The sequence below is a fragment of the Astyanax mexicanus genome, chromosome 2 (genome assembly GCF_023375975.1).
Source record: "Astyanax mexicanus isolate ESR-SI-001 chromosome 2, AstMex3_surface, whole genome shotgun sequence".
In the NCBI taxonomy this organism is placed as follows: domain Eukaryota; kingdom Metazoa; phylum Chordata; class Actinopteri; order Characiformes; family Acestrorhamphidae; genus Astyanax; species Astyanax mexicanus.
In genome coordinates this window covers 57,091,855-57,108,475 of record NC_064409.1, presented here as the reverse complement: position 1 = coordinate 57,108,475, position 16,621 = coordinate 57,091,855, and the positions used below count along the sequence as shown (strand labels likewise).

At 36.7% G+C, this 16,621-nt stretch overlaps 1 protein-coding gene across 3 annotated transcripts; it reads right to left on the bottom strand.

The window, feature by feature from the left end:
• Positions 1-969: 969 nt before the first annotated feature.
• bnip2 (BCL2 interacting protein 2) lies at positions 970-16,032 on the bottom strand. 3 transcript variants are annotated; one of them, XM_049474629.1, is made up of 12 exons: positions 14,952-16,032; positions 11,123-11,218; positions 10,484-10,548; positions 9,596-9,781; positions 7,591-7,773; positions 7,204-7,306; positions 6,057-6,188; positions 5,651-5,737; positions 5,449-5,547; positions 4,080-4,115; positions 3,659-3,712; positions 970-1,707 (listed from the first exon to the last, which is right to left on the bottom strand). In XM_049474629.1, the coding sequence occupies exons 1-11, from the start codon at positions 15,317-15,319 to the stop codon at positions 3,691-3,693; spliced, it is 1,377 nt and encodes a 458-aa protein (XP_049330586.1). In that variant the 5' UTR covers positions 15,320-16,032; the 3' UTR covers positions 970-1,707; positions 3,659-3,690. The 3 variants fall into 3 exon arrangements, with proteins under 3 accessions (XP_049330586.1, XP_007246551.3, XP_007246552.3); XM_007246489.4 differs by lacking the exon at positions 3,659-3,712; XM_007246490.4 differs by lacking the exons at positions 3,659-3,712; positions 4,080-4,115 and having other exon boundaries at positions 14,952-16,031.
• Between the last annotated feature and the right edge of the window lie 589 nt (positions 16,033-16,621).

Genomic DNA, 16,621 nt, shown 5'->3' with positions numbered 1-16,621 from the left:
CGTCAACAGAAGTCGTGGGGCGATTTGAAAACAACATGGCAGTACCCAAGCTCCTTTTAAAACTTTTGCTGCTCTTCTCGGTGGACCACTGTTGATTCATTTTAATTATTTGAACCGCACTAAAGTTACAAACGGACCAGAGTTCGTTTTAACCAGACCAAATAGAGCTGGTGTGAAAATGCCCTAAGCATGGTGCCAGTGCGCTCATGTTTATCTGCTCTATTGGAAGTACTTCTCAAAAGAGGGGCTAGACCAGGGGCCACCAATCTTACTTTAATGGGCCAATGTGGCTGCAGGTTTTTTATTCCAGCAGAAACACACCCTGTGTAACTAGACAAGCTGTGTGTTCATTTGTACATCTTTGTCAGCAATTGGTGCAACTTAAAAGGAGTGTCCACGAATTATATATTTGGATAGAGTGTCTGAAACTAAAACTCATCATGGTTATTATCAGCACATGGGATAGAATCTTTTAAAATTTGTTCACAAGCATTTACTTAAGAGCTGTCTGCTGGAGTCTGATGAGTGTAAATTCTGAAGCGTCTGAATTGCACAATGTCCAATTTTTACTAGAAGTGTGTGGCAACGGCTCAGAGTGGTCCAGCTGGCTAAGCGCTTCCGCTATGATCAGGAAATTGCTGCTTTGAATCCTGTTCATGAAGCTTGCCATCAGCCACCGGAGTCCTGAGAGAGCACAAATGGCCTTGCTCTCTCTGGGTGGGTAGATGGGGCTCTCTACCCACATCACGCTAAAGGGTGATGTCGACAGCACGAGGCGTCTCTGCTTGACTACATGTATCTGAGGAGGCATGTGCTAGTCCTCACCCACCTGGTGTTGGGGCATCACTAATGATATGAGAAGTCCTAATGAGTGGCTTGGGTAATTGGTTGTGTAAATTGGGGAGAAAATGAGGAAAAAAAAATTGAAATAGAAAAAAAAATTAAAAAGAAATGTGTGGCAACACAGTATTATAAAAACGACCAGCCTTTTGTGTGGAAGTTTACTTGCAAGGAAATATTATACAAGAGCCCACACCCAAACAATTTTTTTGACAAATGTGAACTACAGAATTCAAATGACGTGATTCATTCAGTACAACCTGTGACTAAAACTTACAGTAAACTAATGGTTCCATCCTTTTCTTATCCTCCCTTTCAGTGGACAGACAGGAAGAGGACAACACAAAGCTTTCCTCATATGAGATCAAAACAAGCAGTAAACAGTAACAGGTATGACGCTGTGAGATTTCACTAAACAACCGTAACACCAAACAGGACTGTCCAAATGCAAAAAAAATATATATATATATTAATATCTCTCCTTTATCACCATTTGAATATAAATATGTATTTAAATGTAACATAGTACAACATGCATCCCCTATCTTAAACAAAGTGCCTTAAATAGGAGCGAGAGACAGGATTCCTTGAAAAATGACAAATCAGTTCATACATGAGAGGTTATAAAAATGCTGAAAGCACATCAAGATTTTGACCAATGTTTGGCACACTTTTACAATAAAGATTAAAAATTTCACCATGTAACAGGCAACACAGTCTTGAAAGGCACTAACATTTTCCAGCTGAGAGAACATACATAAAAAAATAACATTCTTGTCATCCACTTCTTATTCCGCTCTTCTTCACTTTCACTCCGGCACTGCTGCGGTTCCAATCTCCACTTTGCCACGCATGTCTTGGTCGATCCTGTTGGAGGATAAACAAACAAACATACATAAATGTTTATATGTTACAAACAGAGGTGAAAGACTGACAAATACTCTTTAAATAAATGCATGAATGTGCAAAAAAAAAACAAAACCAAAACAGAGTTAAATTAAGGGTCAGTTTCATGTACAGGGAATTAAGCCTAATTATAGGCTATAATTATCTTTTAATAAAAAATCTATAAAATGCTGTGAAGTCCAATACAAGACTTAATTATTGTCTGAGAAACGGACCTTAAGTGTTCCTTAACACTAAACCTCACACAAACTATATAAAGCTTTGTGGTTGGTGTATTTGGTTCTACAGGCAATTTTAAAAACACTGGAAGGAAATCAATCTCCTGGGGCCATAACGTGTAAATGTGTGAGTACAATAATGTACATATATTGCCAGTATTTTTCATTTTCTTCATGCACACATGCTCTGTTAAGTGAGAGCAAGAAAATCAGTGTCTACACACCTACAATAAATGTCTAAATATTTGTGGACACACCTTATGAAGAATGCATTCAGCTACTTTTAAGATGTACCCATTGCTGATACAGATGAGCAAATGCACATACACAGCTTATATATGAGACATACTGCCAATTAAGTAACACTCTGGAGCAGATAAACAGTGCAGGAACCTATTTGCACTATGACTATTAGCACTGATTGCACAACATCTATATCCAAATCCTTTGGGATGAGTCATCACTCAACATTCTGACTTCACTAAGGGTCTTGTTACTGAATGCAATCACAACACAGCAATGCTCTAACAAAAGCAGAATAAACTGCTTGTAACTATTCAAAACTATGAAAATGTAATATTCAATTAATGTTTTCAATTAATCCTGCAGTACCTTTACAGTCCACTAGGTATCAGTAACTGCCCATTGTTCACTACAAATATGTACAGTGTGCATGTACCATGTACACATTGAATCACATTTATTGCCACAGGGCTTTAAAGGTCAAAATAAAAGTGTAAGTGAGGGGAAAAAGAGGCATTTTCTTTTTGAACTGTAACAGAGTAAATGTACAAGAATTCCATTTTAAATACACTTGAATACAAATTTAACAAAATTAGACTTTAAGCACATAAATAAGTTCACAATGGTGACTAATGGCTAGTCATTACCAGTAGCAATTAAATATTTTCTGCCTGGGGACACACAATTACATTAGATTTACATTTAGCCTTACAATTTAACACATATATGGTTAGTTAGACAGGTTTGCATGATTGGAGTTGCTTTGAATAAACAGAGACAAAAAGAACCAAGAAGTGCACTGGGGCTTATGGGAGAAAAATCTAACATTACCTTCCTAACTTCAGCTAAAAATGTGTTCACATATAGGCCTAACTAAAGCCAGTTTATGCCAACATGATTTAGTTAGTTAAATGTCTGAGGCACAATAATAAGCAAAGTATTCTTGTCTGTTCCGCAATTTACTATACTGGGAGTACATGACGTGGTAGAGATAAAGCAGCTGGGTGGTGCAGGTGCTTTGTTTACCAACATGAAAAGAGTCTGCAGAGTGTACAACACGGACAAAGAAATTCTAAAAGACCTATACACCCATACACAAACTATTCCCTGATCATTTTCACATTTTAGAACACAACTGTGGCTAAACCTGATCTACCTGAATTCAACTAAAGAAGTATTTAAAATATCCCCAGAAGTCAACCACTTTTCTTTCATGGTAAATGCTAGCTAGTTGAACTGGAAGGTCTGCAAAGACAGCACAGATGTGTGAAGTGCCGGGCAGGGCTGGGCTGGGCAGGGCAGGGCTGTACAGGGTGAAGCATGCAAGTAGCTGTGAAGCGTGCAAATTCAGACAAACCCTTCATGTAACAGAAAACAAACAGGCACCGCATGTGACTGAAGTCCAACGAGACTTCCCCCATAGAAGATGGAAGCAGCTTAGCTATACATACCATTCAGATTACGTCACAGTGCAGAAATTACATCAGCATCCAAATCTGTAGATTCTTTAGATTTTTTTTTTAAAGCAAAGATTAACAAGGTCATATCTGCATTATGGAGGAAATATGTTTAATGGACAAAATCCCTCTTTTCGTAGCTAGAATACCAGTATAATAAGCAGCATAACAAGATCCTAAAATGTGAAACAGTGCTAATCTGCCATGAACAGAACATGCAGTGAATGCCAACAGTGCAGGAGTACATGACCTTTAACAAACAACACAAACTGACAAGTCAGCACTTTCTGATTCAGCAACAAACAACAACACATGCGTGAGAATATTTAGTAACGTTCCTTAAAGCCAATTAACTGTTAGTTTTGTGCAATACATGTAACATCTGGCGCAAGCCCTAGTGTGAATATAACGATACCTTTTATGTGTTTTCCTATTTTTTTCTTCATCAAACCTTTGAAGAAGGGCAGGGAAAAGGAGGTTAAGATACGAGAGCTAATGAAGCAGACAGTCATACTCACAAGAAGAGGCGTGGCACTTTAGGCATTTAGTAAAAGGCAGAAACCATCTTTACAGAGATGCAAGACTGATGAAGAAGCTAGTAAAATTCAAATGTTGTGGCAGCCATTTATTTTATTGCCATACTACTACTACTGCTGCTACTACTACTACTACTACTACCACTAATAAAAAAAAAAAAAAATATATATATATATATATATAAATATATATATATATATATATATATATATATATATATATATATATATATATATATATATATATATATATATATATAAATAATAATCTAATAGAACAAATTCCCTTATTTACTCTTTCAATTCGTCAATTACTCCTTAAACCTAGTCATTCTTTTGGGGGAGGGGGGATACTTTTTTATATTGATTTCCATTAAATATTCCTGTGCACACTAAAGCGACAAAGGTCTCACCTGATACAGGGTGAGTTTAAATCAAACTGAACAGTTTTAACTAATATTTATGGAGTTTCGTTACAGTCTTTTGATAGTCTACATTGATTTATTTACATTACACATATATATAGTTAATGTAGTCAGCTACATGGTGCAGCTTCTGCTCACAATCAGGTAGATAATGTGATTCCCTGATGCTGCAGCAAACTGGACTAACTGGTATGTAGTTTTCTGAATGCAGCAAATGGTTTGTGGCAGACTTTTTGGATCACTTTGCTTTATCAGCCCTAACTTCATTCCACTGGTTTTGAACATTGGCCAGGTGCTTTTCATTATCCATGTTTATGAGGGACTGATATTTGATGGGGTAGGCCCTTAGATATCTGAAAGCCATGCTAATATTTTTATTTTTTAGATAAAAGATATAGATTTAGCTTTTTATTATTATTATTATTATTATTATTATTTATTATTATTTACCCAAACTAGTAAAACTACACATAATAACATTTACGTTCAGAGAAATGGTGTTTTACAGAAAGAACAACTCATGGCTATTTTTTTATTATGATCCAACAAACATACAAACAAAATTCAATAACTTTAAGAATTAAGAAAATAAATGTTCAAAAGGATGCGCCTCTGCACTGTTTTCTTCCATCTGATGACTGAACATTTATTTATCACTTTTTATCTTGGTCACCAGACCAGAACTTGCACAAATATTTGGTTATAGATTCCTTTTTAATTCAAATACAAAAATGTACAAAAAGGGGAAAACGGGCAGGGAGATAAAACTAGTTACAACAACCACAAAATCAAATGATCATCGAAATCATCAAAAGTCACTTACTGCTTGATGCAATCTGGTATTGACACATATTCCATTGGAACAAGTTCAGCCAGTTCTGTCAGGCTGTACACAAACCTAATTTTTTGGGTAAATTTTGAGCTGGGAGGAAAACAGGAATTAAATTAACATGATTGCAAAAAGACATTTCTGAAAAGATGATCTACATGTATCATGATCATATGTAGATTATAAGGGATTTTACCTTATAAAGGGTTTTGTGAGGGTGAGGAGAGTGCGAATGAACCAAGAGGGATGGACGATTATCAAAGACTTGAGATTCTTTCTTAACCTTTACCCAAAACAAAGATGCAAATAGTTTAGATTAATACAAAAAAACAAGCTGCTGAACATGACAAGTCATTACCAGTAACAAATACTTTTCAACTTTAATCACTATGAAACCTAAAAGTGCATCTTCTGTTCAAATATTATTTCGCATCTCAGCTTAATCACTGTTTTTTTTTTTATAAATATGTATACTTTATACATATGAATTAAAATCCAATTACAATTAAATGGTAGCAGATTAAGTGAATAATATTTGGCTTGTCACTGTATTTGTGGCAGTTAGAAACTAAAGCTTGTCACAATGAGTCTGCAGGACTCACCTCCGGTCTATCTGCTGATAGCATTTCCTAAGCCAGCCCACGCTGGGCATCTTACGACGAGAAGTTGCACCGTTTAGGTACACAATCATATAGTTCTCTGCCACCAGCAGCTCCAGAGTGCCTATCACATACCTGAGAACGATAAACCCATTCATCATTCCAAATGAGATCAAACCACTTTCTCAAATTCAAGGGTTCCATAAGGCATTCAACATTTAATTATGAAGCAATACTTTATAAGAGCATGTCATCAATGCAGAAAAAAATAATAGCAACTGGAATTAGTTTTTTTATACAGTTCATACCCCTTGAACTTTTCCACTTTTCCATTTTGTCACCTTACAACCACAAACTTAAATGTATTTTATTGCGATTTTAAGTGAAGTGGAATGAAAATGATACAGGGTTTTTAAAATTTGTACCAAAAAGAAAAAAAAAAAAAAAAACTGAAAAGTGTGATGAGAAAAAAAGTATTCAGTCCCCCTATATCAATACTTAGTAGAGCCACCATTTGCTGTGATTACAACTGTAAGTACTTTGGGGTTTGTCTCTACTAGCTTTGCACATTTAGAGACTGAGATTTTTGCCCAATTTTTTTTATAAAACAGCTCAAGCTCAACCAAGTTGGATGGAGAGCATCTGTCAACAGCAATTTTCATGTCTTGCCACAGACGCTCAATGCTATTTAAGACTGGGCCATTCTTACACAAATATTCTTTGATCTAAACCATTCCATTGTAGCTCTGGTTGTATGTTTAAGGTCATTGTCTTGCTGGAAGGTGAATCTCTTTTCCAGTTGCCTTCAACAGGTTTTCTTCCACGATTGCCCTGTATTTAGCTCCATCCATCCATAACAAACCAGATTAAATATCAGAATAATGTATACCAGTTATTTATATGTATACCATTATTACACGGCACATTAAACATGAAGTCAAAAGTTTGTAAGTACTTAATTTGTAGTCCTTTTTAGCAGTTTTTCCCCCATTTTAATGATCCATATTGATATTGGAATTATATTTTATCAACTGTAACTGTAACTGTTTTCCAAATTGTTTAAGACTATCCGCATACGTGTGGATGTGGCCTAAATGACTCCTTGTAAAAAGGTGGATAAACAGACACCACACAATCAGAACTCACTTACTTGAAAAGATTGTCCATTATGTATCTATAGTTTGGTTGATTGCTCTCAGGCATAAAGCAAACTGCAAAGACGATGATAGCATTCAGTCCATCTCCGTAATATCCTGTGAAAGTAAGAGCCGTGTCTGAGCATGCCTGTAGACAATCCTTCTCACAAACTCACATGATTAACAATTCAGCTGTACCGTGTTATTAATTCTACACGGCTAAATCTGAGTTCGGCATGACAGATAATTATACACACAAGGCTAAATGGGCCAGGGGGTATTGTTTATTTGGTAAACAAGTGTATATTTAGGCAAATAACATGTTAATTTAAAGGTTTCACTAATATTATACAAAGAAGGCTCTCACACATATGCTGAACTGTAGCCGTGTCATTACTGACCTCCGTGGCTGATAACTCTTTTGTAGGGTTCGATAGCCTTCATATCCACCCTGTGCTCCTGATCGCCAATACGGAAGATCCTCCAGCGTCTGCCCTCGTCACGTTCCTCAGAGGCAGAGTACTCTCTCACTGACTCTACACCTTTCTGCAGGAGGTCTGTGCTCTTGGGCTTTGGAAGATCATCTAAAAGGGCAAGAATGAGGGTGTCAGACATTCTGGTGCATATAAATGTGTGTGCGTTTCTTCTTCATAGCCTACAACAATGCAGTATATCTTTGGCAGTAAACCTAAAACCAGGAAATATGCTCTCATTACCCACAGGTGCTATTGTACTGCTCTAGGCACTAATCCAATAGTCAGCTCCTCCCAAATTAACACTGACATGCTGCAGAGGCCAAGTAGATATAAATAGCATATTTGAAGTCTAATCTACTTGCTATGCAAAATCTATTCTCACTGAAATGTGACTTGTTTCACAGTTCATGTTCTGGAAACAAATGCAGAATAAAAGTCTCAAACTAATGAATATTATCGCTGTCAGCTTCTTAAATTATATTTTTCAACATTCAAATCAAACAGTAATCACATTATTGAGAAAAAACGCCCTTATTACATTCAAAATCATGAAGACATTTTATTTTGATTGATTTTTTAAATTTATTCTGAAAAATGTTCATACACTATACGTACAAACGTATCCAGACACTGCTTTTAATGAGTGAGCTTAGCTACTTTAAGAGTAAACCCATTACTGACACAGGCCTTTATGGTTGTGCACGCAAAGTTTGTCTAATCACCATAGAAAAGCATTACAAATATATAACAGGACGTTCTGGAGCAGCCACGCTTTTTGAGTCCAAAATCACCATGCCCAATGCCATCCGGTAGATAAAGCAGGATAAAGCCCTGCAGCACTGGGCTGTAAAGTAGTGGCATTCTCTAAAAAGCTTAAGCCAATATCTCTGGGATAGGTTTTAGTGGTGTTTTTAAACCTTTAACTCATCATCCATTCACAGTACCTAACCTCACTAGTGCTTTAATGACCAAACGCCATAAAATCATCACAGCAACGTTACAACATCTAGTGTAAAGCCTTTGGTAAAGAGAAGAGGCTGTTACTGGAGAAAAGGGCAAACAGACTCCCAATTATTACCCAATATTTCAAAGAAACTCTGGAGGAGCAGGTGTCTACAAACATTTGCACTAATAGCGAAGAACGTGGTGCAGCATTTGATAAAAAATAAATACAAATACAATCAAATCAAATCATGCATATAAACATATGTAATGCAGTGGCTGAATAGACTGGCTATGATTTAAAAGAAAAGCAAAAATTCCTGCCAGCCTCTAAAGGACATTTAATCATTCAGATATTTATATTAAAGAAAGGGGGGAAATCACAAACATTGTTTCCCAAGCATAACAAATTCATACAATTGAATTAAATTAAAATTTACTGGTAGATTCACTGGTTTGACGTAACTGAAACCATGCAAAAATCTGAAAAATAAATAAATAAATGATGAATAAATAATAATAAAAAACAACACATTTACAATGGGGCACTGGGATTAAAGATTTAGATGATATAGTTGCAGCATTCAATGTAAATGGTTAAAAAAAATCAAAATAATAAAGGATAAATTTACAATTTGCAATCAACTTTCACGGATTTGACATGAACGACCACCCAAATAACCTTACCACAGAGTGCAGGCCAGAGGCCTACTCCCAACCACTGAGAGGAAACAATCCATCCAGGACAGAGAGAAGAACGAAGCAGAATGGAAACAAAACAAAAATAAGGTTTAACTGTGTAGTCGTGTGCACCACCTGCTGTTTTTCACCATCTGAGCAACAGAACCCAAGCCATAGGATGAACTGCAGAGAGATGTGACTACTTCCTAAAAGCAATGGACCAACGGCTTCAGGATCGTGTTATTTGTCTTTAAGGTATTAGTGTTTTATGGGAATATTAACAGACTGGATGCTGAAGAACTCCTACCTTCCCATTCAAACTCGTTGCTGTTGTCTGAGGGGGTGTCCATGCCATCCAGGTCTAACTCTGTGCTTTCATCCAGCTCGTCAGAGAGCACTGAGCCCTCGCTGCGATCTAGATTCAGACTGATATCTGGGGCCAACAGCCTCCTTTTCGTTCTTTTTCCACTGTTCGATCCATATGCTTGTGGGGCTGCAAAAGTAAAGCAAAACAACAGTTTCAAAATGCAGAGAGTAACAATTGAATGTAAAAGCTATGGAAAACTAGATGAGTGGTTCTCTTTTTGTGCCCTGGTACAGCACAGCTCTGCATAAAGTGTATTAGTGGGTCCCCCAAAGCAGGATTAAAAAGAGATTGTGGACACTTTGGAACAGGCTCGTGGCCAAATATTGATATGGTAATATATAGTATAATTTTTGTTTGCGATAAGTAAAAAATACGTAAAATTAAATATCAATATTTATTTTTTTGCATTTAGTTTTTTTTTTTATTTACTTTTTTTGTAAGCACATGTTACACAATTTGAAACAATGTTTTTGTAGTGTACAGTAGTACAGTACAATAGTTTAAAGTGTACAGTAGTAGTTTATGGTTATTTTACAGTTTCAGTATGTATAAAGAGACACGAGCAAGCTAAGCTATGCACATTATTGTACACTGCTTCATACTCTTCTATGTAACTATCACTAATAAATAAATAAGTCCTGGTATTTGTATATGTTGAATATTTTTATCCTCTTCAGTTACAAAGACAATGTGAAGGATTATAGAAAATAGTTTTATAATATACTGAGTAACGAAGAATCATAGTATTGTGATATCATTGGCAACCTATTATGACAACATCCTAACATGACATGCCCTGTGATTCCCACCCGAACTACGAGTTCATACCAGAATCTCCTTCTCCAGGGAAGAGATCGTCATCAAGTTGAATGTCTTCTTCTTCAGGTAGAGGTCTTAAAATTCAAATGAACCAAAAACAAATAAATTACAATAAAACCTTTACAATCCAAGCAAAACAATATCTGAGATTACTACCCACTTGAATTTCATACCCACATTTAGAACAAATCACACCGGACAAAGGTTTCCAAATAAATCCAAATTCTGGTCTGGTGATCTTTACTTCTGATTGATTGCAAGTAGATTAATGATGATACTGATTGCTTTCACTCATTAACACAGATTGGCTACATTATAATGCTGTTTTTTGCACTGATTTACATATCAATGAAATCTTTCAACTGTTTACAACTGTTTAAACTAACCAAATCAGTAACGCACTATATGGGAAGGAGTATAAGTTGTTAAATGTATTTACACTGCTATAACGTGTGGCTTAAATGCTCCTCAAACCACCTCCTAAAGTGTTTTAAACAGGTATTTTCATTTTTTTTAAACTTCAACACCTTAAACTTTTCCTACTCCCAACACTAAAATGTTCTAACAAGCTTCAGTGTCAATTCATGAAGAGAACAAATCAGAGTTGGCTTAAAGCTATGCACTTTGACTGACTGATTTAGTTTTTACCTGGGGAAGTCTTCATCTTGCCATTCTTCTTTTAGCTCCACCCCTTCCATTCTCAATCGAGCTTCTGTGGTAGCGACCGACTCCTGTTGCTCAAAACTAAGGCAAAAAAAGACATGCAGACATCAAGGCAATTGATTACAAACCACTGCCTCAGGTTCCATCACTCTCCATAGTTTAGCACATATTACACTCACAATAGAATCCAATAGGCTCGTCGAGAATAAAGACAAGAATCAACAACAGAAGCCTTAAAGTGAGTCATAGTTGCTGCTCCACCTGAATCATAGTGTTGTGCTAATTCTGAATTGGCCTATGACGTCAAGCTGGCTGCTCTATTACCTAATATGGCTTCTGCATTTAAGAGTCTAACAAGCAGAGAATTAGGGCTTAGCTTATAGAATATAAAAATTGCTTAACTAAATTCAGGCAAGTGTACTAGCACAAACAGGAATTTGTATGAGCCTCTTTGATGTAGTAATCCCAAATATTTCTGCAAACAAAGTCTCAAAGTACTTTATGAACAACAAAATTTGCTTACAAGTTAATAAAATATACCAATACATCCCCCCTATACTGTGACTGAAAAAAAGAAATGTCACAAGAAATCTTTTCATACAGCTTGAAATGCATTTAGTCTTAAAAACAAACAAAAAAACACTCTGGGTCATTTTTCTAAAGCAGGGATCAACATATCAACAGATTAGTAGTTCTTTCGGGTTTAAATCAAAGCACAGTTGCAGTCGACTATTTGTAGGACTTTTTGTCTGAACCATGTTGTTTAAAAGACTCACAAATCTGTTTCTGAACAACGAAGGAAGACTAAAGTAAACAACAATACACTGATGTCTGGAGCAAAAATAGGCTGGCAAATAAATTGAATGATATCATTCCTATTTTCCTTTCCAGCAGAGCCAAGTCAAGGCAATTAACACACTTGAGAAAAAGATTAGTTGCACAAATAATCAGGATTTAAATGTGAACAAAGATCCTGTTGATGCTACACTGTCAGAATTAAATCCATATTTTAGCCACATGCTTTATCGTCAAATGTGTCTTGAGTTGATCAGACAAAAATCTGATCAGTGTGTGACACAAAACATGCAATCTCGCTACATTACTACTGACGTTACAGTTGCCCTGAGAGGTGTGTTGGTTGATGAATGGTTTGAGTGAATCTTTAATTAATATTAAGTGTGTTCACACTTGCATTTTTAAGTGGATTGGCCTTATTCAGATATAATCCTGAGATCCAAAGACGCATGAAGTGAGCAGATGAGAACAGCATCAAAGTAAATTTCAGGTTCACTCAGACCCTGTTTACACCAGGTCACTTCATGCAAAAAGTATCTGGAGTGGATCCAGATAAAAATTTAACCAGATGCATTTACACTTAGTGGTCAAATGCATCTCTGGTAGCTGGACTGAAATCAAACTGCTGTGTGGAATGGAATATACAACCCATATGCTTATTACAGGGCAAATGGTTGTTCATACATTTAGCGCTTCCTGTGCAGCGCTAAACATTGTTTCCTAACTGGGAAACTGCAATTTTCCAATGCCATTACAATGCCATACTCCATTCTTCAAAGTTAGGGGAAAGCAACAGCTTCAGCAATCAATTCTTACAGGCAAACAATCAATCAGACTAATCAACTCAGAAATGCACTGCATAGGAAGAAGTATGGATTGTTGAATGAGTCTTAGAGACATGTGTCTATAACATGTGGCTTAAAAGCTCCTCAGAAGTGTTCAAGTGATCGTATTTGTTTCATGTTGTTTCAAATGTCTCTTGGATGCATTTACACTTTTATGTGGCTTAGCCATATACAGATACAAACCCGATTTCTGATTCTCAGGAGAAATGAAGTGACCAAGAGGTAAACATGTTCTTAGACTTCAGAGCTAAATATATATATAGAAGAATTACATATGTGCAAGCCATTTCCTGTCTTTACATAGCAATGATAAATGTTAAAAACCTTTCATTCTCCCTGCCACATATGATTTTATAGCACTGATACTGTGAGCAAGAAGTCTTTACTATTAGAACCATGTTATTAATGAATATATCAGTATGATAACATTAACATGTATACACACACAGAGAAGATAATGCAACAGTATGTATGGTTCCTTAATCATGAAATATAATTAAAAAAAAATAAGTAACTTTTCAATCAACTCCCAGACTCGTGTTTAAATGCAGCAGTGCATGAAACAAAGAAAATAAGGCATGAAGCCATCTAAGGTATTTAGCCATTTCAAAGGAAGTCACTCAGATGTGAGTGTGGGGGACCACACAAACACTAGTTGACTGTCGTGCACAGCTAATTGCTATGCCATCTGTGTAGTGTTACTCTTGCTTTTCAAGGGGGACGTTTGTAATCATTCACACTAACCTTCGCAACCGACAAGAGCCCAGAGTGCTGAGTAAGCACAGTCAATAAAATTAAACAGTCCAAGACCCCTTGGAAAAAGGGAGTTTGATATCATGTTTTTTTTAGAGACACTACGGCTTTTGATACACAGTATTAAAACAGCATCATGTAGCTTAACTGTGCAGATTTGAGTAAATGGTCTGCATACAGCACTATCTTTAGAGAGAAGGACATCAGACTTTAAACACATTAATTTTCATATGTTCAAGAAGACAACAAAGCAACTGACAGTTTTACAGTGTACTTGTCAATGTCTGCACATTTGTCTGGGATCAAGTTGTTTACCCTTTGAGAGCTAGGGGGGTGGGGAGTGGGGGTTGCACTGAATAGCTGACTTCCTATTTTCCACTGAAAGCTGTCTTAACCTAAAATGACACCAGCGAATGCAGTTCTACCTCAATTTTTAAAGTAAAAACTAAAATTAAAGATTTGTGTGTAATTTTCACTTGAAAATTCTCATTTCACATATCAGCTATTAAATATCTAATAAGGTTACAATTATAGAATAAAATTATTCTAATTACTCACTTCACATATCCTATTTACATGGTATTTGATATTTGGAATTACAGTTTGCAATAAGTAGAAACATATAGATTTCTGAAATCTAGAGTTTCTATTTGCAAAAGTTACATTATACAAAATGTAAACAGTTTTACTTGTAAAAAATGAGTTTTTAAATCTATGTTTATGCAAACAGTACAAATTGTAAACCCTTGTATATCTAACCTATCTAGTTATGCTCTCTGAATGTGTTTCTTTTTATCTTGTTTACCTCTGAAAAAAAAAAAAATAAGAGACCACTTTTGATTTTACCAAATTGAAACACTCTGGAATATAATCAAGAGGAAGATGGATGATCACAAGTCATCAAATCAAGATGAACTGCTTGATTTTTTGCACCAGAAGTGGCATAAAGTTCCAAAAGCAGTGTGTAAAACTGGTGGAGGAGGACATGCCAAGATGCATGAAAACTGTGATTAAAAGCCCAGGGTTATTCCACCAAATATTGATTTCTGAACTCTTAAATCTTTATGAATATGAATATATGCTGCATCCTTTTCACAAATAATTAAAAAGATGCAGCATATGTTCATATTCATAAAGTTTTAACAGTTCAGAAATCAACATTTCTCTTTTACTGCAAAAAAATGCTCTAAATGGCTATTTTTTGGAATTTGGGAGAAATGTTGTTTGTAGTTTATAGAAAAAAAAACAACAATGTTCATTTTACTCAAACATATACCTATAAATAGCAAAATCAGTAAAACTGATTCAGAAACTGAAGTCGAATCTGTAGTTGACGGGACACTTGCTCGCCTCAGCTCTGAAAAGGTAGTCGGGTTAGCTTTTAAACTTCAACCCCGGAGGCTAATAGCGCTATAAGTTACCTTCCATTGTGCTCCACGGGTGAGCTCTGTGCCTGTGGTAGTTTAACAGGACTCGAGGGCTGCTGGGTCCGTGTCCTCTCCTGGTTTCCTCCATCGTGCGGAGCTGCAGTTTCCTGTAGCGGGTCTCCTGTTTTTGTGGGCCTGTTTTGGGCTGCTCTGTCCCCGTTCTCCACAGACACCACGGCGGCCTTACTCGCACCGTTTCCCGGTTCAGACGGTGACGAGTGGAGACCTGTCGGCTTGTTTTCCAGCGTTTCCAGTGTCCTGGGTGTGTCTGACTCGGAGCTGCTTTTGTTCATAATCACAGCGGCTGTAAGGTTACCACTTTGTTTTAAGCCTCCTTCACCCTCAGTCACATCTGTGGCCATAGGGGGTGGACAGTCAGGTTAAAAACGCAATTAACTAACTAGCTAACCTACTGAACAACAATAATAAAAACCTCCTTCACCAAGCAGTGCGTGCCCAGTGTGACAACTGAAGCCCAGCAACAGACACAGACAGCTAGGGGAGCTAGAGTAGCTAACGCTAGCTAACTAGCTGGCTAGCCAAAGTCAGCGAAACAACTCGCACCGTACAAATAATCAAATCTTCACCCACCTAACCTAACGCTACTCCTGCCAAACATCGAGCCAGCCGACTTTAACTGTGTAAACTTAGTTAGCTAAATACAAACTACTTGGCAACCAATTTGTGTAACAATAGCATAGTTCAAGAACTAAACAACTCTCCAAACAAACTTCCCGAAAAGTGTCTCTTCCAGTCCGCTCCGTGGCCCCGCAGTGCGCAGGCTCCCTTCTTCCCCTCCTTCCTTCCTTCCTATCGCCGATCCACAGCACAGCCCAGCCCGGCGCTGACTGACAGCAACAGAGCAGCGATACACACTCAAAACCCCGCTCACCGAGACCCACAACACCTCATTTCACACACCCGCTCTCCGTCTACACAGTTATGGTACCCAGTTAACCGCTGTCTGACTCTGAAACCTCTCTAAAAGTCTGTCAGGAACATCATTTCCTGACCGTCCACCGCAGCAGCTCCGCAGTTTCAGGGACTCTCCGGTATAACGCGAACTCAACTATACAGCGCAGTGTTTTCACCAACTCCCCACTGCCGCACTTCAAAACAAAAGTCCTACAGCACATGGAAAGTATGATACTTTTTAAATTTGATTTGTTACTTGCTGCTAATAAGTCACTCTTAATATATTTAAGTATTGATATTTAAGTAATAAAACACTCATTTGCAGGGATCTGGTATGGATTCAAATAATTATTGAAAAGCGATATGTTTCTTTACCCACTTAAAACCATTCAAATATTTTATGCAGGTGATTCAAATAACTGTTACTATTACTATTATTAGACAAATTTTGAATCTAGCATATATTTAAAAATATGGAAAAGCACCCACATACTATTTTGCGTTATTTTGACGATTCGAATTTTCTTAAAATCGTTTTAATCAGTTCTTAGAAAGATTCGAATCTTCAGAAAAGTAGTTTAAATCAGTTTTCAAAAATGATTCGAATCTTTAGAAAAGTAGTCCGAATCAGTTTTCAAAAAGATTTGAATCTGTAGAAAAACAGTTTGAATCAGATTTTCAAAAAGATTAGAATCTTTAGAAAAGTAGTCCGAATCAGTTTTCAAAAAGATTTGAATCTGTAGAAAAAC

Coding starts and splice junctions, on each gene's coding strand:
- bnip2 (XM_007246489.4), bottom strand. CDS start 15,319: ATGGCCACAGATGTGACTGAGGGTGAAGGAGGCTTAAAACAAAGTGGT. Junction 11,219..14,951: donor CCCGTGGAGCACAATGGAAG/GTAACTTATAGC, acceptor TTTTTGCCTTAG/TTTTGAGCAACAGGAGTCGG. Junction 10,549..11,122: donor CAAGATGAAGACTTCCCCAG/GTAAAAACTAAA, acceptor TTGAATTTTAAG/ACCTCTACCTGAAGAAGAAG.